The following is a 27,311-nucleotide window of genomic DNA, read 5'->3' as shown; positions in this document are numbered from 1 at the left end:
TTTCGAACATTTCTCCTGCATTGCTAATAGAACTTGATTTCATACTGAGAAGAAAGATGAAAGATGTAAAAGGAAATGTGAACACACTGATGGGCAATATCTGATTTTTGGTAGTGTAATTTAAACAAACAACATTAAACTCACATTGAAATAAAACATACTGTAAACTTACTGGAGATAAACTAATAGTTAAATATTTTAGGAAGTAGAATTACTCACTATCTTGCAGAGAGTTTAACAAGTTAATTGATACCACTCTCATGTTCGTGAGCCAAGTATTCAGCTAGATAAAGATAAAGACTGGAAGCAGAGGGAAACAGCTGGCCTGGCACACAAAACCACACTTTGTCCATTTCTGTTTGTGTACAGAAATTTAAAAGGACATGTATATAGACTTGGTCGGCATTACGGGGAAAAGTCATTCCCATTGATGCCGTAGACCTTGCCATTGTAGACTTTGTTAGCAATTAATCTTTAAAGTGCTCACATTATGCTCATTTTCATGTTCATAATTGTATTTAGAGGTTGTACCAGAATAGGTTTACATGGTTTAATTTTTAAAAAAACACCATATTTATGTTGTACTGCACATTGCTGCAGCTCCTCTTTTCACCCTGTGTGTTGAGCTCTCTGTTTTAGCTACAGAGTGAGACATCTCACTGCTCATGTGCAGTACCTAGGTAAGGACTACTAGCCAGTCAGAAGCAGAGTATGAGGGCGTGCCCTGACAGTAGCTAGGTAAGGACTACTAGCCAGTCAGAAGCAGAGTATGAGGGCGTGCCCTGACAGTAGCTAGGTAAGGACTACTAGCCAGTCAGAAGCAGAGTATGAGGGTGTGCCCTGACAGTAGCTAGGTAAGGACTACTAGCTAGTCAGAAGCAGAGTATGAGGGCGTGCCACGCTAGCAGCTAGGCGAGCATTATAACGTGTGTTACATAGACCACGTTTGTCTCTGAAGTAAAGGCTGGACTACAATAGAGCTGTTTGGAGCAGTTTGTGAACAGTGTTTTCTGTTGGAGATGGTAAGTCCCTTTGGGGGGACTTTGGGCTTTTTCACTTTGTAAACCTATAACGTGCACAAAAAAGATATATAACACAATAAAGGAAAGGGAAAAAGCCAAAAAGCATAATATGAGTACTTTAATCTTTGTCATATTTACGGTTGTTTTTTTGCTTTGTACAATGCCAAAAAGTTGCTGTGTGGTGTTCTGCGCTTCTAATAAATTGAAAAAAATCCTGATCTTACGTTTGATATACTGTCCAATAGACAGACAGAGCCGCTGTTAATACCACTGACGTCGCTGCTACAAACTGTAACAGTTACACGGAATTTATTCATTTAACATGCTTAGACATACTAGTCTTTAGTATAGCTTTAATGAACGTGGGATAACAATAGACTGTTTGATGACCCTGGGATAACGTTCTAAATTAAGTATCTAAAATTAGCTAACGGTTAACGTTAGCTGTCTCTTACCTGGAGACTCAATCAGGTAGCTAACATTAACAAAAAATGTTGGGAAACGACACCTCTGGCAGTTCTGTTGGATCCTTTGTCCAGTCACTTATAATTTATGGACAATCCAACCCAATACAGCTCAGTTTTTTAATGCATCTTGCTCTGTCAAGCGGTAAAAGTGCTTTTGAGTAGTCCATACTGGGTTAACGCTATGTTATCCAGTCAGAGGGAAAGGATTGCTTTCCCCCACAGCGACTCCGCCACAGGCCACGCCCCCAGCTATGACGAGTCACCGACCAAGTGTATTAAAGAGACCCCATTTATGCTTTTTAAGCACAGCATGCTCAGCGGCTTGTATGAATCAATCAATCCCAATAGAGTGGGCCAGCTGACCAATCAGAGCAGACTGGGCTTTTCAGGAAGGGTGGGCCAAGAGCTCAGACTGCAGCAATGGGCAGTATGAGAAACATAATATGTTTTTCAACATCAAAGCATGTAAACCTATTCTAGTAGACCCCAAGAGTACAAATATGATGCTGAAAAGGAGTGCAATAGGGGCTCTTTAACATTTATAACATGTTAGTTTAGAGCTTTAGAAGTGTTGGTAGGTGTATTTTTAAACTTCGGATGGAGCCAGGCTCTATGCTAAACTCACAGACATGAGAGTTGCATCAATATGGCAGTGTTTTAATGTTCCCAGGGTCCTACTGTATGTCCCTCAGCTCAATATGTTATTTATAATCTTAATATGACACATTCCGGCAAGGCTAGTTTGTTTTTATAGCACATTTCAGCAGCAAGGCAATTCAAGGTGCTTTACATAAAACATTAAAGATCAATAAAAAACTATTAAAAACATTCATTAGAGAGAATAGAATATTAAAAACAAGCTAAAATAGAATAAGACAGAGGTATAAAAATGCAAGAACTAAAGTTACAGTGCAGTGTAAGAAATGGAAAAGGCAGCGTCAAACAGAAAAGTCTTCAGCCTTGGTTTAAAAGAGCTGAGAGTTGCAGCGGATCTGCAGTTTTCTGGAAGTTTGTCCCAGATATATGTGGAGCATAAAAAACAGCTGAAACGCTGTTTCTCCGTGTTTAGTTCAGACTCTGGGGACAGAACGCAGACCTGTCTCCAGGCCACCTGACAGGTCTGGATGCTTCATAATGTAGCAGCAGATCAGAAATAAACCGTTCAGTGCTTTATACACCAACAGCAGTAGTTTGAAATCAGCTCCATGACAGATAGGAAGCCAGAGGAAAGACTAAAGAACCAGAGGGATGCGATCCACTTTCTTGGTTCCTTAGTGCGGACTCGAGCAGTAGAGTGCGGATCGGGCCGCATTTTTCTGTCCGAACCTGACCCGAGCCCAACAGGAATTAAGATATTTACGTCCGAGCCCGACCCGTGCCCGACACAGTTAAAATCTCTTCTTTTTTTTTCATACTAATGACACATGTCCGTTTGTTTGCGTGGAAAGCCTGCTTTTATTAAGCAAGTAGGAAGGCATTCTGAAATGTCAACAGATGTGCGCATCAGCGCACATGGGGCAACAACCACACGTTAAAGGTCCCATGGCATGAAAATGTCACTTTATGAGGTTTTTTAACATTAATATGAGGTCCCCCAGTGGCTAGAAATGGTGATAGGTGAAAAGAGACTTCAGATACAGTATTAGGGGGACCACTAAGGTCTATATAAAAGAGACTTCAGATACAGTATTAGGGGACCACTAAGGCCTATAGAAAAGAGACTTCAGATACAGTATTAGGGGACCACTAAGGCCTATAGAAAGAGACTTCAGATACGGTATTAGGGGGACCACTAAGGCCTCATAAAAGAGACTTCAGATACAGTATTAGGGGACCACTAAGGCCTATATAAAAGAGCTTCAGATGCAGTATTAGGGGGACCACTAAGGTCTATAAAAAGAGACTTCAGATACAGTATTAGGGGACCACTAAGGCCTCTATAGAAAAGAGACTTCAGATACAGTATTGGGGACCACTAAGGCCTATAGAAAAGAGACTTCAGATACAGTAGGGGGACTAAGGCTATAAAAGAGACTTCAGATAAAGTATTGGGGGACCACTAAGGCCTATATAAAAGAGACTTCAGATACAGTATTAGGGGGACCACTAAGGCCTATATAAAAGAGACTTCAGATACAGTATTAGGGGACCACTAAGGCCTATATAAAAGAGACTTCAGATACAGTATTAGGGGACCACTAAGGCCTATATAAAAGAGACTTCAGATACAGTATTAGGGGACCACTAAGGTCTATATAAAAGAGACTTCAGATACAGTATTAGGGGACCACTAAGGCCTATATAAAAGAGACTTCAGATACAGTATTAGGGGACCACTAAGGTCTATATAAAAGAGACTTCAGATACAGTATTAGGGGACCACTAAGGTCTATATAAAAGAGACTTCAGATACAGTATTAGGGGACCACTAAGGTCTATATAAAAGAGACTTCAGATACAGTATTAGGGGACCACTAAGGTCTATATAAAAGAGACTTCAGATACAGTATTAGGGGACCACTAAGGCCTATATAAAAGCATCCAAAGAGCACCATGTCACAGGACCTTTAACACAGGCGCTGCCACATGTAGCCTAATATGCACGTGTTTCGTTGTCACAGCTACATATACAAATTTCCGCACACAGGAACACGGATGTTAGGGTAATATTTTAAATTTATTTTAATCACAGAAATTAACCTTTGCATCAAGTGAAACAGGCCCATTGGCTACCTACATAATAAGCCGTTTTAAATGTAAAATGTTCAATGCCTTATCGCGCTGATGTGACCGAGCCGGACCCAAACCTGAACATCATTTCTAAATATCTGTCCGAACCCGGCCCAGCCCGTCGGGTCCCACCAGGGTCGGGTCGGGTATTCATCCTCTATCGAGCAGGTCTCTTTAAGGAGACATTTCAAAGGGTTTTATGTCCTCAGCAATGTTACTGTTTGTCCCTGGGTCAAATGTTTAATGTATTGTTTCCCCGGGTCAATACGGTGAAATCACACACCTACAGCTAAAAGCCTACTAATGTAATACGAAACTCTCGCCCTCCAATCTGCAGCCAAAGCACTATTCCTGACTTTAGTCATTGATATCTCAACGGTGGCTGGACCCATTTCTAACATCCATGTCGCTTCCTTATTTAGCTAAATCTTTTCTTCTAATCTCTTTCTGTCTGTCTGTCTTCCTTTCTTACTCAAAAAACTGAATTTACTTCCTTCTTTCTTCCTTCCTTCCTTCCTTTGTTAGTTTATATCAAGAACATCGGGATGACACCATCGATATTCTCATTGTGAGCAAACTGGGGATAAATATCCAAATTAAACGTTTCAAACAAAGCCATTAAGAGTATTTAGCTATTCCTCCGCTGTGATATAACCTTTAATGTAGTCTGGGTAAAAACAGAAAACTAAGAAGATGAATATGAATAATGAAGAGATTTAGCCTCAAAGTAACATTTCCCATCACTCCCCATTGCCCCTCGCCCCTGATATAACATGAAGTAACATTTCATTCCCACTGTTTGCACTCGTTTGTGTCATGCCCCGAACATCTGATGTATTCTTTTTTTTTATGCTGTAAATAAATCAACCTTAGGGTACAATTAAAAAATCTGCCTCAGAGTAAGCGGGCGAAAAATAGAAGCACGCAAGCGAACGGACAGAACAAACCGACCTCGGTCACAGCCGGTGACAGCACTGTGTGTTGTCACCGGCTGACGGCATTACCAGCCAGCGAAGGCCGCTTCTTCCTCTGCCAACCATGAAACACATTGTTTATTTTTAAGCACGCATCAATTCTTAATAGGTGTCACTTGCACTGGCTTTGTGCTGACAGAGCAGAGCAGGATTCTTCCAGGGACATTGTACCGTTTGTACTTTGTCAACCATAGAGCTCTAAACCCTCGTAACGTGTTAGAAGAAGAAGCACAAATATTTTGTCTTAGTGGGTCAAATTTGAAAATACTCATAAAACAATGAGTATCATCCAAAATATTGTTTTTCACCTTAACTTATTATGGGTGTGTGGGGTGGTGGGGGCAAATTGAGTCAAATTTGATTCACAAAGAGACCCACAACTTATCAGGGCCGGGACGATATGCTTTTGTCCCGATCCGGTCACGATACATGGGTGACGACTCGATTTGTATTGCGATTTTCATTTATTGCGATTCTAGAAGTATTGCGATTAGACAGTATTGAGTATTGCCATTTTCTATTCCTTCTTTAACAAAAACAGAAGTTGAATAATACACTTCTAGAGACAATATATCATGAGACATTTCTAAAAACTGTTTTCTAAGAAGAATGCACATCACATGTCAGTCAGTCAGTCTGACAGTTATTTCATTTGTAAAGAAGAACATAACGTGGCATTTTCTGCTTTCGCTCTGTTTAGCTGGAAACGGATATGATGTAGTCACATTCGGCGGTACCGTATAAACACCTAACCCCTAACCCTAAAAACGAGTCAAATTTGACCCTAAGAAATATAAGGGTTAAAAAACATAGCCTAATTTTTTTTTATTTTCACTTCAATGAAACATACTGTACAAAAACTCACAAAAACATAACTCCAAGTCCCTTCCCTGACCCACCCACTTACAAACTACGGAGTAGGTGATTATAAGAACAAACAACAGAAATGGACTGCAGCAATTTTGCTTAAAACTGGACCAGTGTCAAAGATTGTTGTTCCCATCAGTCACTTAGACACAACAACATAGGAACATCGGGATGACACCATCGATATTCTCATTGTGAGCAAACTGGGGATAAATATCCAAATTAAACATTTCAAACAAAGCCATTAAGAGTATTTAGCTATTCCTCCGCTGTGATATAACCTTTAATGTAAAGGTAAAAACAGAAAACTAAGAAGATGAATATGAATAATGAAGAGATTTAGCCTCAAAAGTAACATTTCAAGCCTTGTTCCAATAGTTAATGGAACATACATACATACTTACATATCTGAACTTAAAAACGAGTCAAATTTGACCCTAACACAATATAAGGGTTAAAAAAATAGCCTAATTTTTCTTTTTTAAATTTTCACTTTTATGAAACATAAACTCCCAAAAACATAACATAAAAATAAGTCCCTTCCCTGACCCAACCACTTACAAACTACGGAGTAGGTGATTCAAAAAACAACAACAGAAAGACAAGAGAGGCAATGTGGAAGTGAAAACAGCCTCATTGAAACAACAACACGCATAGAAATATAGCTACAGTTTTGAATAATTACAATACAACATAAGAGTAAAAGAAGAGCAGCCTTAAGGGTAGAACAAAATATGTAATGTTTATTATAAAGCTTCTTGTCCCACAAATAAGCAGCTAATTTCCCCCCACTATATCACAATGTTAGTGGACCTGCCATTAGTGAGGCAGCGACTGCCAGAAGCGGTTCTTTTTTTCTGCCTTTTCAAACAGCCGTATTCATTAAGCTGTGTGACCTCACTTCTGTTGGCATCCCGCCGGTGGGGTCAGCTCGGCCGGATGCTGTTAATTAAGAGGAAACACTCCTGCAGACAAGTCTTTGTCAAAGACAGAGGAATAAATAAAGAATACATTTGTTCTCATCCTGTGTCTTTGCTGTTTCTTACTATGGTATAAGCACTAACATACCTATATTTTATTTGACATTGTATTATATTACTATACAGGGTTTAACATTAAAGGGTAACTTTGTTGTTTGTTTGTTTTGTGGGAACATGATGGAAAGGATCCCTACAGAGATAGACTTTTTTTTTTAAACGAGTAGAAACCTCTTTGTTTAAACAGAAACGGCTTTTTTTCATAGTTTTATTTTGTGTCTGTCGACTTTGAATGAAGTCTGGTGGGATTAGTGAACGCAATTTCGCAGATGTTTCAATGTTTAAAAAAAAAACTCTTCTTCTTCATCTTACTCTTTAACAGAAACTCCTTACAAATCCTTTCCATAATGTGGTCAGACACTCGCCTGTCAGTGGCAAAACGAGCACTTTTACTGGACGTAAATTGAAGGTGCGTAATTGCCCATTAATGGTATATTGTAGCTCACTTTGCTGACTGCAGACTGCAGCCATTTTGCTTAAAACTGGACCAGTTTGAAAGATTGATGTTCCCATCAGTCACAACATAGGAAAATAGGGTCCAGATTGAAAAAAACTAAAGTTCAACCAGGTCAGGCAACGGGAAACAAATTCTACTTGCCCATAGTCAATTTTTACTGGCCCCTATTTATTAGTGGGCATCAAATATCAACAAGGCTCAAGTAAATTATATATATTTGATCTTTATTCACAACGTATCAACACTGTGTCATAGATGAGTTAAAGTTCATACTGAAAGTGGAGGCTATTATTTAAAAAAAAATCAAAGTCAAATCTAATTGCGAATATTAATTTACCGGAGAGACAGTGGTTTCTATGTGTTATTTGTTTGACCACGTACATGTTTAGTTACCCTCCTTTCTACTATGTTATAGAGTTTGAGTTGGAACATTTGTATTTTTTTGTTTCTAAACCTACATTAACTGCAATTGAGAGATGTTTTATGCAAACAATAATCATGCATATTATGTATATTATATTCATTGTAAGATAAGATAAGATGAGACTTTATTGATGCCCGAGGGGGAAACTCTCAGTGATAGGCCAAAAGGTAAGAAAGCAGACAAGGAACTATTTAAATGAAATGAATAAAACATAAAATAAGAGATTAAAGAAAATAAAGAGATGTGACATTAAAGAATGCTAAATACCAAGTATTCTCATAAGCGTAGAATCTGCCATTTAGAATCATTCAGAATACATACCAGCGACTCGCTCGAATGATGGCCGCCATCTAGCGCTTTCATCTTTAAAATATTATTATATTATATAATTAGCCAAAGAGGGACATACCTCCGCCTTTCGCGCTTTTCACTCAGTGGCACTGACTGCGACGAATGCCAGGGAGGGAGGGGGAGAAGATTACTTGCTACTGCCGGCAGATTTGAAAGCCTGTTGAAAATAGAGGATTGCGCCTATTCTCGAGGACATGTAACGGAGTCGCCAAGGAAGTTAAAAAGAGAATTAAAACGACAACGTGACAGGAAAGCAACAAGACCAAAGTTAATATTGGAGTTGAAGATGCAAAGAGATCATAAGGAGCAAGGATTTTAAAAGGGACGCCGACGTTGCCTGCTTTCTTCTCGACAGGTCATTCTGCCTATTTGTGTCAATTCAAAGTTTTATAGTTGCTACTTGCTTGGCTAACTATAGCATGGGTGTGCATAACACTAGAACGACGTCTAGGATACTTTACCTCGCGTCAATGATGAAAAAGGATTGTTTACCTTGTAACATAAACGTCATCATATGTGTCGTGATTTCCCTGGCAGACAACTGACGTAATGGAGTTGTAACACAGACTAGCTACAGCTAGAACAGCTGCGTGTAAACGATGGAGATACTAAGAGCTAATTTCAGTTTCATTGACATTGTTCATACTGCTCAGAGAAATATATTAAAAACACAAACCTCCCTTGCTTCTCTCCTATGCTGTAAACATTGCCTTACACTATTAATCTCGTTCAATATACAGAATAACGACAGTACTGATACTTCACTAACATTAGCTTGCATATGTTTGGGAACCTGATAGCTGATGTTAGCAATGAAATGGTACCAAAATAACGTGAAACTATTATTACACTGGAAGGAACACTCACAGACGAAGTCGTTGCTAATTTCGGGTTCGGCCACCGTAGGAGTTACAACGCGCTCGGAATGGGGGGGGTAGAAAGTAATATTCAGTTGGTTGTCATATACAATTTCACCGCTCGATGGGAGAAATTCTTACACAATGTAGCTTTAAATATATTCAAATACCATTGATTATATAAGTGATTGTGCAAATATTTGTGCAAAAGAAGAGGAGAGCACGTCTGCCAGCCACGATGTGTGAAAGTATATATGTTTAAGTAAATGATGCCAGTGCTGTCCGGTCTCAGACTCAAATCCAGACTCGACACGTTGTCTCGGACTCGTTGGTATTTGCACTCGGACTCGGCCATTGGACTCGCCCAATATTCTAGTTCTAGTATTCTAGTTTACTCTAGCTCACCCAGTAAGAGCGTGCGCCCCATGTAGGCTGAGTCCTTTGTAGCGGCCTGCGTTCGAGTCCGACCTGCGGCCCTTTGCTGCGTGTCATCCCCCATCTCTCTCTCCCACCTTTCTTGTCTATCCACCGTCACTATCATATAAAGGGAAAAGCCCCAAAAAAGAAAAAAAACTAGATAAAGTGTGTTTGTTTGGAAAACGAGTATTGGTTTAATTTAAAATCCATAAAGTCATCTCTCTAATTTCGTTAATTTTTATTTTATTTAGATTTATTTAATTGTGTTAGTTCTCTCTCAATCTGTTACCTTACCTGTGAGCCTGTGTCTGTGATGCTACAATAAAGTATTTATAAATGATATGTTGAATGTATGAAAAAGGGCATTTTGAGTATTTTTTTCAGTCCCTGTAAGATATTTATGAGTCATTCTGCACTGCCCCCTCCCTCCCATCATATGAAACCGGCTGAGTGCGGTGCTAGCTGCTGCAGCGATATCACGGGTCAGAGGTGTGTGTGTGAATATCCGTTAGCAAAAAACCTTGTTTACATTCCTAAAAGAGGTTGGCTGCGGTCTAATTTATTAATGTCTTCATCTTCCTGGTCTAACATGGGCGAGGGAGGGTGTGGGTGAAGTTAAACAGCTTGCCCTCATGCTCGCTAAATCAGATCCCTGAACAATTTAATTTATTTCCTTTTCAAAGTTATTCCCTGACCGCGGATGGAGCTGCAAAGTGAGGAGATAACGCCAGCTTTTATTTTCATGCATATTAAGCTTTAGGTGAATGACGTATTGAGGACTTCAAGGCTTGGATGGGAATCCTAAACAAACTCTTCTGGTTGAGTCATTGGAACAAAATAAGCCGTGTTCTCTTGCTACTGCTGTTTTGTGTTTGCTTTGTTCAAACTTCGGTTACACTTTACTTGAAGGTATCTACATAAGAGTGACATGACGTCATAAAGGTGTCATAAACATTGTAAACAAGTCATAAACGTTTATGACATAACGCTTCTTTTAGTAAGTGTCATTCAGTTTTTGTCATGACAAGTTATGGTTAGGGTTATGGTTAGGGTTAGGGTTAGAGTTAGGTTTCATGTGTCATGACTGTGTCATGTCACTCTTATGTAGATACCTTCAAGTAAAGTGTTACCCAAACGTCTCTTCTCTGGTAGGGGTAACGAGAACAGTTTCCTCCCGCAGGACATCAATCTGATGACCAGTTAAATGTACAATATGTCATTTTCTGCCGCTAGGGGTCTTTCAATCAAAACAATGACAAAGGACAGAGCAATACTGTCATTGCAGTCAGCTTCTCTGTAGTCTCGCATTGCCAGACCTTCCTCCACAGCACTGCGGAGGAACTAGTCCACACAACCCGGGATGGGAGAAAAACGTGCTCGGGTTTATTGGTATTTCTTTATACCAGTCACAATCGTCATGGTCGTACGGACCATGACGATTGGTCTACCCTGCAGAGATCTGAGGAGCAGTTAACCATAGTCCTCATGAATCCACCGGAGGTTAGAATTACAACACAAAGAAAGAGGAAGGTACCTGGGTAGGGGGGGTTTGATTGCCACGGGGAAGGGGTGGGATGGATAGACTAGCTACTCCCGGTCAGGATTCCTTCAGTGTTCATCGTTCAGGATTTCAGGGTTTTGCCGAAATTATCCACAGAGGTCCCCTCCTCTCCACGACAAATGGACCTGTTAATTTAAACCGGCAAAAACACTTAAAGCTATAGTATAGGCTAGTAGTTTCTGTCACCTCCACGAGGAAGCATCTCGTTGCATCCACATGATACAAGACTTCCGTGATCGCGCATGCGCCCCCACACCTCCCCCACACAGTTGTTAGTAGCCAAGGAGGACACGGAGGATTAAAAAAAAACATAATGCTATTCAGAAGAGGTTATTATCTTCACTGGAGTTTCTTCGTGGGAAAGTCACCGGACGACACAATCTTCTGAACATAGTCATACTGAGAAATACAGAGAGAGTTGTGTGGAGCTGATAGTCTTCATTAGCTTTGTAGCAACTCATTTGGCAATGGCTTGAATGTAACTGACCATTTATATAAAAAAGAAGTTACGCACTAAAGCTTTAATAAAGCAGCTAAGTGTTTTTCCGACGCTGTGTGGCTCTTGGGCAGAAGTTGCTAACGTTTGATTTCTGACAACCTAGGATTCAGACCTTCAGGAGGTTTTTACCTGGAGCTGAATTATCCCCAGAGGTCTCCACTTGGCCTCCTCTTCAAAACAAACGCACCCAGTGATTAAAACCAGCAAAAACACTGACTAAAGCAGTTTCATGTTAAAAATCTGTTTCTCCTGCACTGTTTGGCTCGTTGGCGGAGGGGCTGCGAGCAATTAAATGCAGATATAAATGCACTCAATTTCCATAATAATTAATTCAATCAAACTCACAAAAAATGGTTTCTCAGAAACCTAATGGCCATAACATAAAGCTACAATATTGTTACTATTAATCCAGGAGAGTCCTGTGTTTACAGTATATGTTGAAGCTATTATTAAAAGAAAACCTTGAAATCCGAACTTGCAGTGACATTTCTATTCTGTTTCACTGTCTGTCACCCCGCAGAAGCTAAAAATGCTCCAACTGTCATTTCAGTGTTCTTTTTTGGCCCTCAAAAATCTCTCTCTCCTCTCTGCTGTAATCCTTTCCCCTCTCTGTTTCCAGTTCCACAACACTGAACAGGAGTAGCAACCTTTCTTTCCATCACACCAGCAGCGGCAACCTTCCATTAAATGCTTCTCGATCTCATTAACAAGTGAAGGTGAGTAATGAATGCCAAACTCCTTCACTAGCCCTGATGCCATTTTTAGATGGCCAACACTTGCCCTCCCTCCCCCTCCCTGCCCGAGCCGCACAAACATGGCTTGTGCATAAACGCTGTCCTGTAGACCTTCTGTTTGTTATGTCTCTCGGTGGCCTTTCATGCTTTTCTCACCCCTCCCTCTCGAGAATCGATAACAGCCCCGGGTGTCGAGGGTGCTAAGACCTTTCGAACGTTAACGCTCGGTTTATTCCGGTTTGTCAGAGAAACCCATTCCACCTCCACCGGTTGTCCCAGCAGGCCTTCACAAGCCTGTTTTGTTTTTTTCTTCTGAGATGGGTCTATTATTCACATTTGTGGGGAAATGTGCCCTAGTTTTTTTTTGCAGGCATTTAAACCCCTTTACATCTGCGGGATTGAGATAGGGAAGGTTTCATCCCATGACCAAACGGTTTTTGAATAAGAACGAGAGGCGCTTTGAACAAGGGATCTTGAGAATAGTGACGTCTCTGTCACATCAAGGATGTCTTTAGGATTATCAGCGGACTGGCGGCAGTGGGACCAACACTTACCTCAAACACAAGAAGAGGAAGAAGGCTACCAGCAGGGCCACCATGGAGATGCAGTGACCCAGGAAGTTTATGATCACAGCTATTTGGTAGTGCATCTTGCCTTTTTTCTGCAGGGAGAGAGAGAGAGAGAGAGAGAGAGAGAGAGAGAGAGAGAGACACACACAGGATGAGTCTTTTGGGATATTTCTGATTTACCAAAACAATATTCAGGATAAGAAAAGAGACTTCAAAGACAAAAAAATCCTCTTGGGTCTGTTATTTTTCCTTTTTTTAAAGCAGACTTCTGCTGTGGGTTTGAACAGAGGTGGGTTCAGAAACATTTAAAATAAAAAAATAAGTAAAAATGTGTTAAGACTCACATTTGAAGCTCTGGTTTTGGAAGTTCGTCAGGGCTTTCCCAGACTAGCCGAGTGGCACTATATCCATAGTATTGGAAGGGGGATTTCATTCTTGCATGTTTTGTTGTGCATGATGAAAAAACACCCCCCCCCCCCCATCCCCTTATTTAAGATTATTTTTTTGGGCTTTTCCGCCTTTAATTTTTGACAGGACAGCTAGGTGAGAAAGAGGAGAGAGAGGGGGAAGACATGCAGGAAATTTGTCAAGGTTGGATTCAAACCCTGGACCTCTGCGTCAAGGCATGAACCTCTCAGTACATGTGCGCCTGCTCTACTACTGAGACAATTTTTTTTAATCGCCCTACCAATCACTCTTGGTGCCAATCAGATTTCAGGGAGGCCTGTGTCACCGTGGTTTAGAAAACATGAACAGTGGGATGCTGATGAGCGTGCACACAGTCACATATACACTAACCACATGAGGCCTTCTCGTCCTGCTGCTGCTGCTGAACACACAGAACACAGACACAGCTTCCTCTGAATCGCTGCCTAAGACCACTGTTGGACTCAGATATCCATTGTGATCGGATTTCTTCCACACTACCGACAGTAATCTGTGCTGTTAGCAGATTTATGTAACGTGCTGGTGTCTATGCCGAGATTAAATGTGGACATTTTTAATCCCAGCCCCTCCCACCCTGAAAAATGATTTTTCCATTCACTTTATTTTGGTGCAGCATCTCAAATCTATTCTATAGTGTAGTGGACAAATGACACTGAGTCTTTCCCTTCCGATGCATGAATGTACACGCATTTGGTGATATATACAGGGACAGATATTCATGGGACTGGTCTACTGAAAAACGTCCTCATACCTAAACGGGAAAATGGATTCTTTGTCACTGCTCTCCGAAAAGACTCACATGACGGCTACAAAACGAGTCATATGAGCAAGTTCTTTGGCAACTAGATGTTCTTGGTTGGGGTTAGGGGAAAGATTATTGTTTGATTGTTGATTAGTGTTTAATGCTTTTCGATAGATTAATCCTGCAATGTGTCTCTCAGAATGTGCAAAAACGTAAAGAGGTAAGTCTATTTTGTTACACTCACATGTCATCTGTACTATAAAAAGTCAATCATTGCCATAGGGCATATGTCCCCCCCACAATATGTAGAAGAGGTAGATTTGTCACCCTTCAAACAAATATGAAAGACAACCCACTCCCCAAAAAACTTTAAAAAATAACCGTTCAGGAGACTCAAAACAAGAACTGTGTCTACTTTGCAACATGTTGGGGTTAAAGGAACCTGCCAACTTATTGGGACTTTAGCTTATTCACCGTAACCCCCAGAGTTAGATAAGTCCATACATATCCTTCTCATCTCCTTGCGTGTTGTAACTCGGTCTGACGCACCCACCGCTATCTTAGCTTAGCCCAGATCCTGGAGGTAACCAGCTCCATCTAGCCTACTGCTCCCAATAAGTGACAAAATAACACCAACATGTTCCTATTTACATGTTGTGATTTGTATAGTCACAGCATGTACAAATAACCGTATACATACTGGGAACTATATTCTCAGAAGGTGAAGCACTGCTACACTCTGCTCCTCACCGTGGGGCTTCTCAGGTGGTGTGAGCAAATCACTCCGCCCAAGTAGCAGAAGTAGCAGTGCTTCGCCTTCTGAGAATATAGTTCCTAGTATGTATATGGATAGAAGATGGCTGTGTCTCATGTGACCTTGTTATTTGTACATGCTGTGACTATACAAATCACAACATGTAAATAGGAACATGTTGGTGTTATTTTGTCACTTATTGGGAGCAGTAGGCTAGATGGAACAGATTACCACCAGGATCTGGGCTAAGCTAGGCTAGCGGTGGGTGCGTCAGACAGACTTACAACACGCACGGAGATGAGAAGGGTATGTATGGACTTATCTAACTCTGGGGGATTCGGGGAATAAGCTAAAGTCCCAATAAGTCGGCGTGTTCCTTTAAAGAACACAACAGGAGCGTGAAAAAGAAAGATGTGATTTCTTGTGATTCTTTTATGTACTGTAGATTTGAAACGCTGGATCTTCTGGCTTTACCAAGGTCTCATTCTCTAACTTGATTTGTTGTTGTTGATGTACGATTCATAAAAAAAACAACAACAAAAAAACATCCCGAAATACGTGATTATTTGAATATGTAGAAAGTTTTTGAACAATAACGGAAAATAATAATTTCCTTTACATAAATAAAGACATCTGCACCATAGATTGTTGCATTAGAATTCACCAGAATTTAGGAAATGAAGTGTTTGATGCTCAAAATCTTATGGGGGAGGACGCCCAGACCCCACCATTATTATGTGCCCCCCCCCCAATGTTAAAGCAAAACCTACGCCCTTGATCATTGCTATAATCATGCCCGTTTCATATGTGATTTAAAACAAAAACCCACTTTAAGAAGCAAGATAAGAAATCTAAGAGGAGCTGAGAAATAGTTGGAATGTAACTTTACCCAAGTAAGGTACCTTAAGTTACAGTCTTAAAGATCTTTGGGTCGATAAGCGGTGATTGCAGGTGTGTTTTTGGATCTCACTTTCAGTAGTTTTTGAGGTTTCATCGAACGTATTCATCGCTCTTTTCTTCGTTTGTTCAGCCATGGTAATGTTTACTCTCAATGCTAGCAAAGACCGGAAAAAAAACATTACGCTGCTTCACACACAAGTGATTTGAAGTGCAAGTCTGTTGCGTAGCTCCGCCTACCGTCTCTGAACACGGGAGTTGCAGCTCTACCGCTGCTTAAACAATCGGTTAGTCTGTCTGTGTCTGTCTATGGAGAAGTAGCTCACACAACCATGGCTGTATTATAAGAACTGGATACACCGAATGGGGATTAAATGATTAAATCGTGAGGCTCTTCTAGATTTTCCAAATGTAATCGAACCGAATGGATCAAAATTCTGATAGTTGTGACCAACGCTTTGGTTGCTATGTTTGATTCAAAGAGCAGTGCACTTCCTCATATCATAGATAACGGCTTTAGTCCCCCCCCCCCTGCATAAACCTAAACAGGGCTGTTTCACAGCAAGGTAAAGCGGTGAAAAAATTCTAAATATCTATAACTGATATTGATTTCTTTTTTTAGCTGGTCCATTTTTTAGGTGTCTAACATGTGTTTAGCTGCTGCCCCCATCCACAGTAGGGGTGTGATCACCAGAGGCCTCACGATACGATATCATCACGATACTTATGTCACGATACGATATTATTACGATTTTAAACATATTGCAATATTCTGCGATATATTGCAATGTGTTACCTTTTTTCCAACTTCAAATTTTTCCCAATTTCAAATAATGTCCCCAAAAGGAAACTTTGTCAACATCTGGTTTATCTAAAAAGTTAAATGTTTGTTCATCTCACGTCAATGTTATTGCTGCAAAATGGGATTGTCAAGCAGACAAACTCACCAACACATATATAATAAAAGATCGATACTTGGCACATGTGTATCAATACAATATTGCCATGGAAAATATTGTGCTGTATGGATTTTACCCCCCACCCCTAGTCCACAGCAGGACATTGATTAGCTTCCGTGTCGGTACCCATGCTTGCTTCTATCCCTTTACGTAAAAGGATCTGAATACTTCCTCCGGCCCTCTGTCAAGTCTCTGAACTAGAGTCCAAGTTAAGTTTCAAGTCCTTGAGGTAGAGTCCACATATTTTGCATTTAGCGCTTCTTTGGATTGGGCCTTGTTGTGTAATGTATTTAAAGCAACAGCTTCTGAGTCTCAAATCAAGTCTGAAGTCACTGTGTGTGCAACTTAAGTGCGACTTGAGTCCGAGTCTCAAACTCAAGTCCCCATCTCTGTCACTGGGTGTAATATACTGTACTGTGTAATGTTTGTAGTGCCCTTTTTGTCATCTGGCTTAATGTTGTGTTTTGTGAAATGTGTACTGAACCACAGTCCGCAGTTTGGAGAGCTAATTTGAGCATATGTCTAATTTAGACAAATCACGTGGGTATTTTTATCCTAGTTGTTGCGTATGTTTATTGTCCCAGTAAAAAAATTAAAAATTACAATTAAAATAAAAACTAGCAAGAAATGTCCCTGTGCTGCAGTAAAATGCATTTTTTCATCAAACAAGAGATGAAGATTTGGTCCTCCATCTTTTCCAGCGGAGTCACGCTACAAAAGGATCATTTCAAGGGTAGTACGAAATGAGGGATGATTACAATGATAAGTGACTACACATTAAATGATTACTCATTCAATATACATACATAAAGCATATGTGCAGTAATATAGACCTGAAAGGAAATGTGATTCAGTCCTTTAACAGACACCGCAGGACTGGCTAACACATCAGGACATAAATCAGCAAACAGGAGGGTTCTTTAAAATGAATAGCAGAGCCCAGAGAGAAGGGGGTGGACGACAAGAAGATAATATAAGACCCACCCACCACTAGCCTCAGGTCTCAGTGTGTGAAAATGTGTGGGCCACGAGTCAAACTCAAACCTGACTCACTCTTTGTCCGAAAGACACTTAGCGTATATAAAGGAAAAAGAGGATTTTGTTTTTCCTCAAACAAAACTTTCCAATAAGCCTTTGAGCCACACAGTTTCTCGGACCACTAAATATCCGGGTTCAATAAAAGCTGAACTTTAAAGAGAAGCTACTTTAACTCCCCCCCTGCTTTTTCACTCACGGCACTACCTGGTGATTTATTACATGGCCACGACAAATCTAACACACATTTTCAAAAAGGTCAGACAGTCTATATCCATCTTCTGCAGGCATCGATTGGACATCAGACTCAGAGAATCTCTCTAAAAAACACTAAATGAAGGGTCTCATTCCACAACATGCTCACAGATCTATAAAGCATAAATGACTACTACTGGGCTGCATCTGGGGACTGAATTGACAGGTTAGCATGTCTTCATATGTTTGACAAAATCCTTGAAAGAATAAAAAAAACAATCCCACAAAAAGACCAGAATAAACAATGAATATATCCTACAAACAACCAGCGGTGGTAGAAGTATTCAGTCCCTTTACTTACGTAAAAGAACTTATACCACACTGTAAACAATACTGTTACAAGTAAAAGTCCTGCATTGAAAATGTATTGAAAAGTATGTAAGTACCATCAGGAAAATGTACTTAAAGTATTAAAGTAAAAGTACTCAATGCAGAAAAATCCTCCCATTGTAGAAACTGGAAACGATCCAAACAGTTGTGTGTTTAATGGTCTAATCATTTCAGCTGGACTTGTAGGCCGTTATATTGTTGGGTAGTTTCATTTAGAATAAAACATCAGATTTTATAAACTACATGTGTTTTGTGTGCAACAATCTTAATGTGTAAATTAACTAGTAACTAAAGCTGTCAGATGAGTTTAGTGGAGTAAAAAGTACAATATTTCTCTCTGAAATGTAGGTGTATCCATAAAACTGAACAACCAACACAATCTGAGTTTTGTAGTAGATTAAGATTAAGAATGGGGATGTCGTCTTCCTGTAGGAGTCAGAACAATAACATGGACCTCATAGCTGGCCACTGTAGCTGGCGTCATGTGACCAGCCTGCGGTCTCCTAGTTTAGTATGATATCTTACGTTGTGTGCATACATTTTCATCAACAAATGCACTTTACTCCTGTTTGAGTGACATTTGATAAAAACTACAGTGACCAGCTGTTTTTTTTTGTTTTTTTTTTAACACATCTTCAGTATTAACTAATGTGGAGAGAGTCACAGACGGGGGAAAAACTCTTAGGGACATATCTTGCATCCGGCGCGGCGCAAAGCACGACGCAAGTATCTTTGCTAGTTTAAGACCGACGCAGTTGTCAATTTCCTGTCCAGCGCCAACGTTGTTTAAATAGGAAATGCACCTGCGCCCATCTGTGCGCCCATGGGCATGCTGGTCTTACAGGGAGGTGTGTTCAGGTGCATTCTTGGCGTATTGCTATCTTGAGGCAGTGGAAAGTGATCGCGCCACTGACCAACAAAAACCTGGTCTAAAGTCAATAATGCAGCATTTCATCGTTATTTTAACAGCGCATTGGTAAAATGCTCCTAGGCTCGTGCACAGCGCGCGCACACTATGCTTGTTACACACACAGGGACGCACAGCAGCACACAAACGTGCAGAAGATAAAAAATAAAAATATTACAATGTGAAATAGTACTATGATATGATCTGCTTGTGCGCTTTCACTTCAAGTACGAGCAGATCGGTTTCTTCTCCGCCTATTATCCTCCATCATAACAGCAATGCTCCAAGGTCCAAACGCGCCTGGCTTTTACAGGGAATGGGAGATGACACTCTGATTGGTTTATTGCATGTTACGCCCAAAACACACCTATGATTAATCAAGACACGAAGTACAACCCTTTAGAACCATGAGCCCGGCTCACGGACCCTTTTTTCCGCCGTCAAACTAGCAAAAGTGGATTCGGACACGCCCTATACGCACCTGCGCCAGGTGCTTCACACCGTGCGCTTAGATCGTTAAAATAGGGCCCAAAGTATTGAGAGATTAACACATTGTTGGTTTTGGTCTTTTCACAGGATTTGTTGACAGTAAGGACAGTTACGTCGAAAGGAGCCAGTTGAGGTGGTTCGGGCATCTGGTAAGGATGCCCCCTGGGCGCCTCCCTAGGGAGGTGTTCCAGGCACATCCAGCTGGGAGGAGGCCTCGGGGGAGACCCAGGACTAGGTGGAGGGATTATATCTCTAACCTGGCCTGGGAACGCTTCGGGATCCCCCAGTCGGAGCTGGTTAATGTGGCCCGGGAAAGGGAAGTTTGGGGTCCCCTGCTGGAGCTGCTACCCCCGCGACCCGACCCCGGATAAGCGGATGAAGATGGATGGATGGATGGGATGATGTTGACAGTAAGAACAATCTAGAATAACGCCGGCTTCATCCTTTAAATGCAGGTCAAGAATATAGATAACATTGTTTTAAAATTGGGAAAGGAAAACATACCACAGAGCTTATCGAACCCAGGACAGAGTTACAGTGTTTTCGGAAACTCAACTCTTTAATATTCAGTTCAGTTTCAGCAGATGGTCAGGTTCAGGCAAAACAAACAAATCGTTATCACAGCTTTCCGTCATGTAATTTTATATTTTACATACAAAACTTCAAATGTCTACTTGTCACAGCCCGATTAAGGTCAGCGTGTTCTGTCTGGAAGCTTTGTCCTCCATTCAATCACACAATTAAAATGAGCGCTCATCACGTCACATCTGCACATCACAGTACACCGTCCAGGTGGAGGCTAAGAGCATGCCAAAAAAAACAACTAAACAACAAAGCATCAACATGTGAAAGGATAAAAATGTGGAGCACAGCAGGACCTTAACAGCAGCAGCGTACTGCGTTGCTTTCAACCGACTGCGTTTTCTTGCTCTCATCACCAGAGGACAACGCTGCTTAGAAAAATCACTGTTGTAGCTGCCGTTTCTTTAGAAGAACTAACAAAAATTAAACCCTTTCTGTTTTTGTGCATTCAAAAAGAGAAATAGCCGCAGGTTAATTAGCAGATTTCAGGCTCCCACCTACATAAAAACCCCCGCCAAGATGGCATCAAAGCTGTAGCGCCTATTTCATGCAAAACATCCATTGTTCTTTTGAAGCCTTCAAGAAATACTCTCTGGCATTTCATCGTCCACGCATGGTATTTTCTTTTGACTGCGGAGTCCCTTTAAGGCTGCAGGCTCTGAGCAACCAAACCCTGAATCCATATTTACTATAAATAATCCTCGAGCAAACCTGCCACACTCATCTTCCACTGCTAACTTTGTCTTTGAGATTTGCTTTTGATTATATTTCATGCTTCGTGGGCCTTTGTGTAAAGCTTCATTAATCAGGATACATGCACACAAACACCACACGCTGTGACCTCTTACCTCCTCGTGAAGTATGGCCTTACACATGGAGTAGTTCCCCTTCAGCGCCCACGTCCCGTTGGCAAGACATTTCCTATAAACATTATCTGGACAGAGAGCAAGAGAAGAAAAAAGAACAGAAAGAAATTATTTTTATTTCCCCATATTTTCCTTATTTTTCAAAGTAACTAATTACACTTGTGTGTGTGTTTTTTGGCCTTGCATCCCTGGAAATGTACAAGATGTGAATTCCTGCTCAAATTCGCAGTGGCACTGTAACCTTTTCTGCTTTTGAGACTAATAGGGAGAGATATCATTAGTGGTAGTCTTACAAGCTGTGAGTTTTCACACGTTTGCTGTCAGGACAGTCTACCACCCTCTGCCTTAGCATTGTTATCCTTCTATACATTTAGACCCCCGCTTTTTAACACCAACGACCTGCGTTAAACCTGCGGTTTTTCTAACGCTTTACACAAAGCACGTTATCCTCGTGCCATGCTGTTCACAACAGATGTGGGGAAAGGTAAGAAGTTATTGGAAGTTATTCACATACATGGGCAATTATTGACAATGTTGCTGCAAGCTGTGACACAATTAAAAGGCACATTTCTTTTAACATTTCAATCATCTTTAAATCAAAAGAAAGACTCAGACTGGAGCCCAGACTTTCTATTGTATTAAAAAAAAAAAATAATAGAATTTCTGCACATGGCTGGATAATGCAAACCGAGTAGTAGGGGGTCGGCATGAAGGCTCGGACAAATGGTGACTAAAATTATATTTTTCCATGCAGGCTCGCTCCATCACAGCACACATTTCTTGCTTCATTCACAGGACAGAATTGAAATAATCTGTAACAAATTTCACATTTGTCGTTTCACATTTATTATTTCTGAAGAGGAAGGACATGATATCCCTCAACTGGACACAGCGGAGCTGACATAGGCAATCTAAAGTTGAAAGAAGAGATGTCGGAAATATTTTGAAGATGATGGTTAATTTTTACATCAGCATCTGTCTGCAGGTGAGGCTGCTGTAGCAGTTGTAGTGCCCGCTATACAGTATAATAATGACAGGTTAAAAAAAATAAATAAATAAATAAATAAATATATATATATAAACATATAACAACCCAAGCAGGTTTTGAAGGATTGTTCCAACTTTAGAAAAAGCTTCCTGTCATCGGGTCTAGAAAATCAGCAGTGAAAGCACGTACAAATGTGTCAGACAGTTAATTGTCGTCTCGCAAAAAAACATTTGTCACCGAGTTATATGGACAGGTCTGACCCTGATTTCCCGGCGAGTCGACTCGGGTCGTTCGTTAGAAACCTTTTCCAGTCACAGTTTTCAGACCTGGGTGAAAGTTTTTGCTGAGCAGCCACTGACACGGTTAAAGCTAAAGCTGCGATTGGTGGTCTCTGCAAGAGGAGAGCTGTCAACATCCAGAAATAATGAAACACAACATCATTATAGTGAAGTACTTGTTTGGGTTTATTTTAGGTGTGTGTGTGTGTGTGTGTGTGTGTGTGTGTGTGTGTGTGTGTGTGTGTATGTGAGACAGTTTGTACTTTGCTCTCAGGTTACGGGGGGGGGGGATGAAGCTGCCTTCAAGTAGGACAACACAATGTAATTCTGCTCAATAAAACATCACATACAACATCCCATTCATTATTAATTTCACTTGTTTTCCATTTTAAACAAATTTTATATCCAAATACAATACACATTTGTGGGGGAAAAAAGAACACGTTTATGTCATGAACTAACTCTGAACATTCTTCCTCACACACACTAAAGTCATTTTCACGAAGCTTAAAAGAAAGTTGGATGTTTACAAAAAAAAGTTTGAATGGGATTTGAAAGTTGAATAATATCCAGTATGTGTGAAAAGATGTGGAACATTGTAAAGTTTGTATGGAGTATTTGAGCTCAAAGTAGGGAGTGAGTGGAGAATAGTTGAAAATGCATGAAAAAGTGTGGAAATGTTCCAATTTGGAACATTCTGTCCATTCATTTAAATGCGTAATTTCCCCCTGAAAATGTAGAATATTTGAGCTGAATGTTTTGATGTTTGCTTGACGTTTCTACGCTGCCAGCATTCACAACCAACAAACAACATAGCAGTCGCTCCCAACACAAAAGTATCTCATAAAGACGTTCTACAGACCAGAAAGGTGTGAAGCAGCTTATTGCGCCAACTGTTTTTACAATATTTGATGACATTGGATATATTTGTATACAGTAATGCCACCTTATGAAAGCTAACAGGTCATTCTGATCATAACAAAGAGTGTGCAAGCAGGTAAAGAGCCTGAAAATTCAGAGTCACAACAATAATAACTCAGTTTTTCTGCTTTGCTGATAAACGTCATAACACAAGACTGACATTTTCAAAGTTCTCCAGCTTGGAGATAAGTTCTGTTTTAACTGAAAAGAGAAACATGTATGAATTGTATCCACATCAGTGTGAAGATGACCTAAAAGCTATAGTGCGTAGTTTCTGTCTCCCCCATGAGGAATTCTAAGTAATGACACCACTGTTGGCACGTCCACATGATACAAGCCTTCCGTGATCGCCTCGCCCCCGCCTCCTCCACACAGTTGCTAGTAGCCAAGTAGGAAACGGAGGATTAAAAAACATGGACTCTTCAGAAGAGGTCATTATCTTCACTTGAGTTTCTGCGCGGGAAAGTCACCGGACGCCACAATCTTCTGATCATAGTCACACTGAGAAATCCAGAGAGAGTTGTGAGGAGCTGATAGTCTTCATTAGCTTTGTAGCAACTCATTTGGCAATGGTTGAATGTAACGGACGTTCATTAATATCAAAAAGTTAAGCACTTAAGCTTTACGTACGTGTTTTAATAATGAGGAAATTTGGGGAGGGTTAGAGGTGAAATGGGATTGGGTTTGCCTGAGGGCAATAATGTGCAACGAGCTGGGTAAAAAATAGCATGTTGACAGTGTAAGGGGACTGTCATCCCCAATCAAGATTACCTAGCTTGTGATATTCCCTAAACCCCAAATGTAATATCCAGAGAGCCTACCAATCTGTCTGCGGAGAACCATGTCAAAGTCAAAAGTTCTGTAATGGCCTGCCCGTCTAACACACAGAATACAGAGTTGTGTTTATTTTTGGGATTCTTAATGGTGAATAGGGCTGGACGATTAATCGAAAAGTAATCAACGTCTAACTGACGTAATTAGGTACGTCATTTTTAATCCTGTTAATACTTCTCACACTGTACATTAATGTACTTTCCCCTTCCCCAAAACATGGTCGTCACACACACACACACACACACACACACACACACACACACACACACACACACACACACACAGCCCTGTGTTTAACTTTTGAAATGGCAATAAATAAAATGTATTTTGTTTACAAGCGATGCAAGTAAATATCTTATACTTTTGACATGGCAGTATTTAAAAATCATTCATTTTGTCTGCAAAGAATTTATGTAATTTATTTTCTACTATTCTTTTGGGAAACTTGCTTTTTACATTCAAACTAAAATGTGACTTTTTTCAATAGACATTTTCTTTTTAGGCAAGGTGTGCTTTGATTTCAATTGTTTAAATAAATAACCATAAATAGTTCATCTGTGTGTGTGTTAAGGTAAGATGTGCACTCTTTCATTAGAAAAAAATGATCCTGCCTTTAACAGTTGAGGATAATTACAGAACTAACCTTTCAGGGAACTACGAGGGCAAAGAAACAACAACCTAAAAACTAAATAATAGTTCATAAATCAGGATTTTGATATTAGGTCATATCATCCGGCCCTAATGTAGAAGATTTAAGAATAAATTTTTTGAAGTTCACAATCAGTATTTTGGATTTGAAACTGCTTTATTTCTCTTGAGAAAATACATTCTACTAGAAGACTTGTGCATGACTGACTTTAAGTGCACCGGCAGAAAAATCTCACATATTTCCTGAGAGCTCCTAGGATTCTCTCCTTTTTATTCCGATCGAATTTACGCAACGCTGCATGACTGGACAACTTTCCTCTGGCATCTCGGTCACAAATAGTCAAAGCAATAAAGTCACTTTGTTCCGAGAACACACGTTTAAAAGCACAATGCAAAAAGAAAAGCAGACAAAAATCAAAAGGAGGCACGCAACAGTGTTTTCCCTGAAGGTTTTTTGAAGACTTAGGTGCAGATATTTTCAGGGGGTTTCCTCAAGAAAATGTTACGTTATTCAATTACAAAAACATGCAATTTCCCATTATTTTGTACCATTATTATTACCATATCTGTTTCTAAAGCATTGTGAAAAGCTAGAGCAGATAATCAACAAATAACACTCAAAAAGCCTAAAGACAAAACTTGCTAAAGAAGTCCACTGGGGACCAACTACAATCATTAGATCTGAGAAATATAAATACATATTCTTTGCAAATTTTGCACTCAACTGAGTCAGCCTTTTTTCTTATGCGACAGTTATTTAGTATGTATATATTTGTTTTCTGTATTTGTTTATTTTATGTAAATGTTCAATATGTTTGTTTGTTTCTTCATGTATGCACCTTTCACCAAGGCAATTTCCACATAAGTGTACTTAATGCGGCAATAAAACCTTTTCTGATTTTGATTCTGATAAGTCATGAGTCAAAGTTAGATTTGATGCTCACATTGATTTTATGTTCATTCGGCTTAGATGGTGCCCAAACGGCTTGTGTGCTGCGCCTACAGTTAGTCTTATAATGGAAGGGGAAACCCCGCACAATGACACGTCACAGCAGAGATCTTCATGCAGAGCCAAAAGCTTAAAGGTATATGCTTTCAAATCAAGCAGCATGACCTTCAAATTAATTCTTCCTTAAACCACTTTATGAAAATGATCACATTAAGCAGCCTGGTGATAATCCTCTTTGTGTTTTTACCAGTAAAATGTTCATGTATTTGTTTTTTGGCATCGTTTGCTGTCAGCTTGCCTGAGAAGAGGTGGAAGGGGTTTAACAGCTGAAGCAAATTAATATGGATGTAACACCCACGCTCTTTCATTACAGATGCTAGTTATAATAGAAGCACTATTGTTGTAAGGATTAGTGTTGTTTTCATTTGCTACAGTGCTTCAGTATGCAAACCCGGACATATGAGGAAACATATGTGCTTATTTGCTTTGTTTGTGAGATCAAGGCGAGAGGATTTGCAGACGTGGAAGAAGAACTCCGATCTTTTAGGTTGCTTTTCACGGCTGAGCAGTTTGGTTCGTTTAAACCGAACCCTGGAGCGTTTGTTTGGATAGTCCGGTTCGTTTGGGGCGGTGGGAAAGCTCTTTCGAAAGGATGATAACTTTCAGATCCCTGACCTATGATCTCGTCGTCTGTGGGACATCATCCTCATCATCTCTCTCTCCTTCATTCGCTGTCAGTCAGCTGCTCACATTGTTCGCCTTCTTCTAAAATATTAGAAGCTCTAAAGCAGAACCAGAAGACCGAACACGTTATAAATTTGGTGTTGCTCCATTATCTCGGAGACCAGGAAGTGTCTGTGTGACAGAGATATTCTGTCCAACAGACCAGTGACTGTTTCCACTATGTGACATTTGTTTACAATGTTTGGTGCGTTTGACAAAGTGCAGTGTGAACGCAAACCGAACCAAACGAAAGATGCAACAATGGTGCAACTTCACCCCCGAATCGCGCCAAGTCCATCAAACTATAGGTGTGAAATGCCCTTACTAATGTTAATTAATTTTTATTGCAAATACAATTTCTCTCTCAAACTCTGCCCTACTACAACAATTAAAAAACAAAAAGCAAATGATATGACAGTAGCAGCTCCCCTATGTCTTTTACAAACCAGTCAAATGGCCTCCAGATTTTCTCAGTCAGTCTCTCCATGCGCCATATTCTTCATCCAAGCACCAATTGTATGTGCCTCCATTTTCTTCCAGAGAAGAGCTCTAGTCATTTTTGCCTGTAGTATAGCAAAATCAATACATTTATATTCTTGGGGTTTCAGATTCAGATTTAAGGGAGGCAAGTGGAGGAGTCGAGGAGGTAATTTAAGTGACATGAGAAGCACACTCTGAATGAGCTTAGTGGAATGGATTTGAGGAAGCAGCAGCGTGGAATTCAAGGCCGTAGCTAAAAGA

The 27,311-nt window shown here is 40.3% G+C and overlaps 1 protein-coding gene across 1 annotated transcript in view; it reads right to left on the bottom strand.

Annotated features, from left to right (window-relative positions):
* LOC144536216 (corticotropin-releasing factor receptor 1-like) overlaps positions 1-27,311 on the bottom strand; it is an 89,446-nt gene that overhangs the window by 29,626 nt on the left and 32,509 nt on the right. The window contains exons 5-6 of the mRNA XM_078279237.1: positions 21,212-21,297; positions 12,952-13,058 (exon numbers count right to left, since the gene is read on the bottom strand). Coding sequence (XP_078135363.1) covers positions 12,952-13,058; positions 21,212-21,297 — 193 coding nt within the window. The remainder of the gene's footprint in view (positions 1-12,951; positions 13,059-21,211; positions 21,298-27,311) is intronic.

This window comes from Sander vitreus, chromosome 21, assembly GCF_031162955.1.
Source record: "Sander vitreus isolate 19-12246 chromosome 21, sanVit1, whole genome shotgun sequence".
NCBI lineage: Eukaryota > Metazoa > Chordata > Actinopteri > Perciformes > Percidae > Sander > Sander vitreus.
Note: the sequence above shows the minus strand (reverse complement) of the source record. Positions and strands in the feature narration are given on the sequence as shown.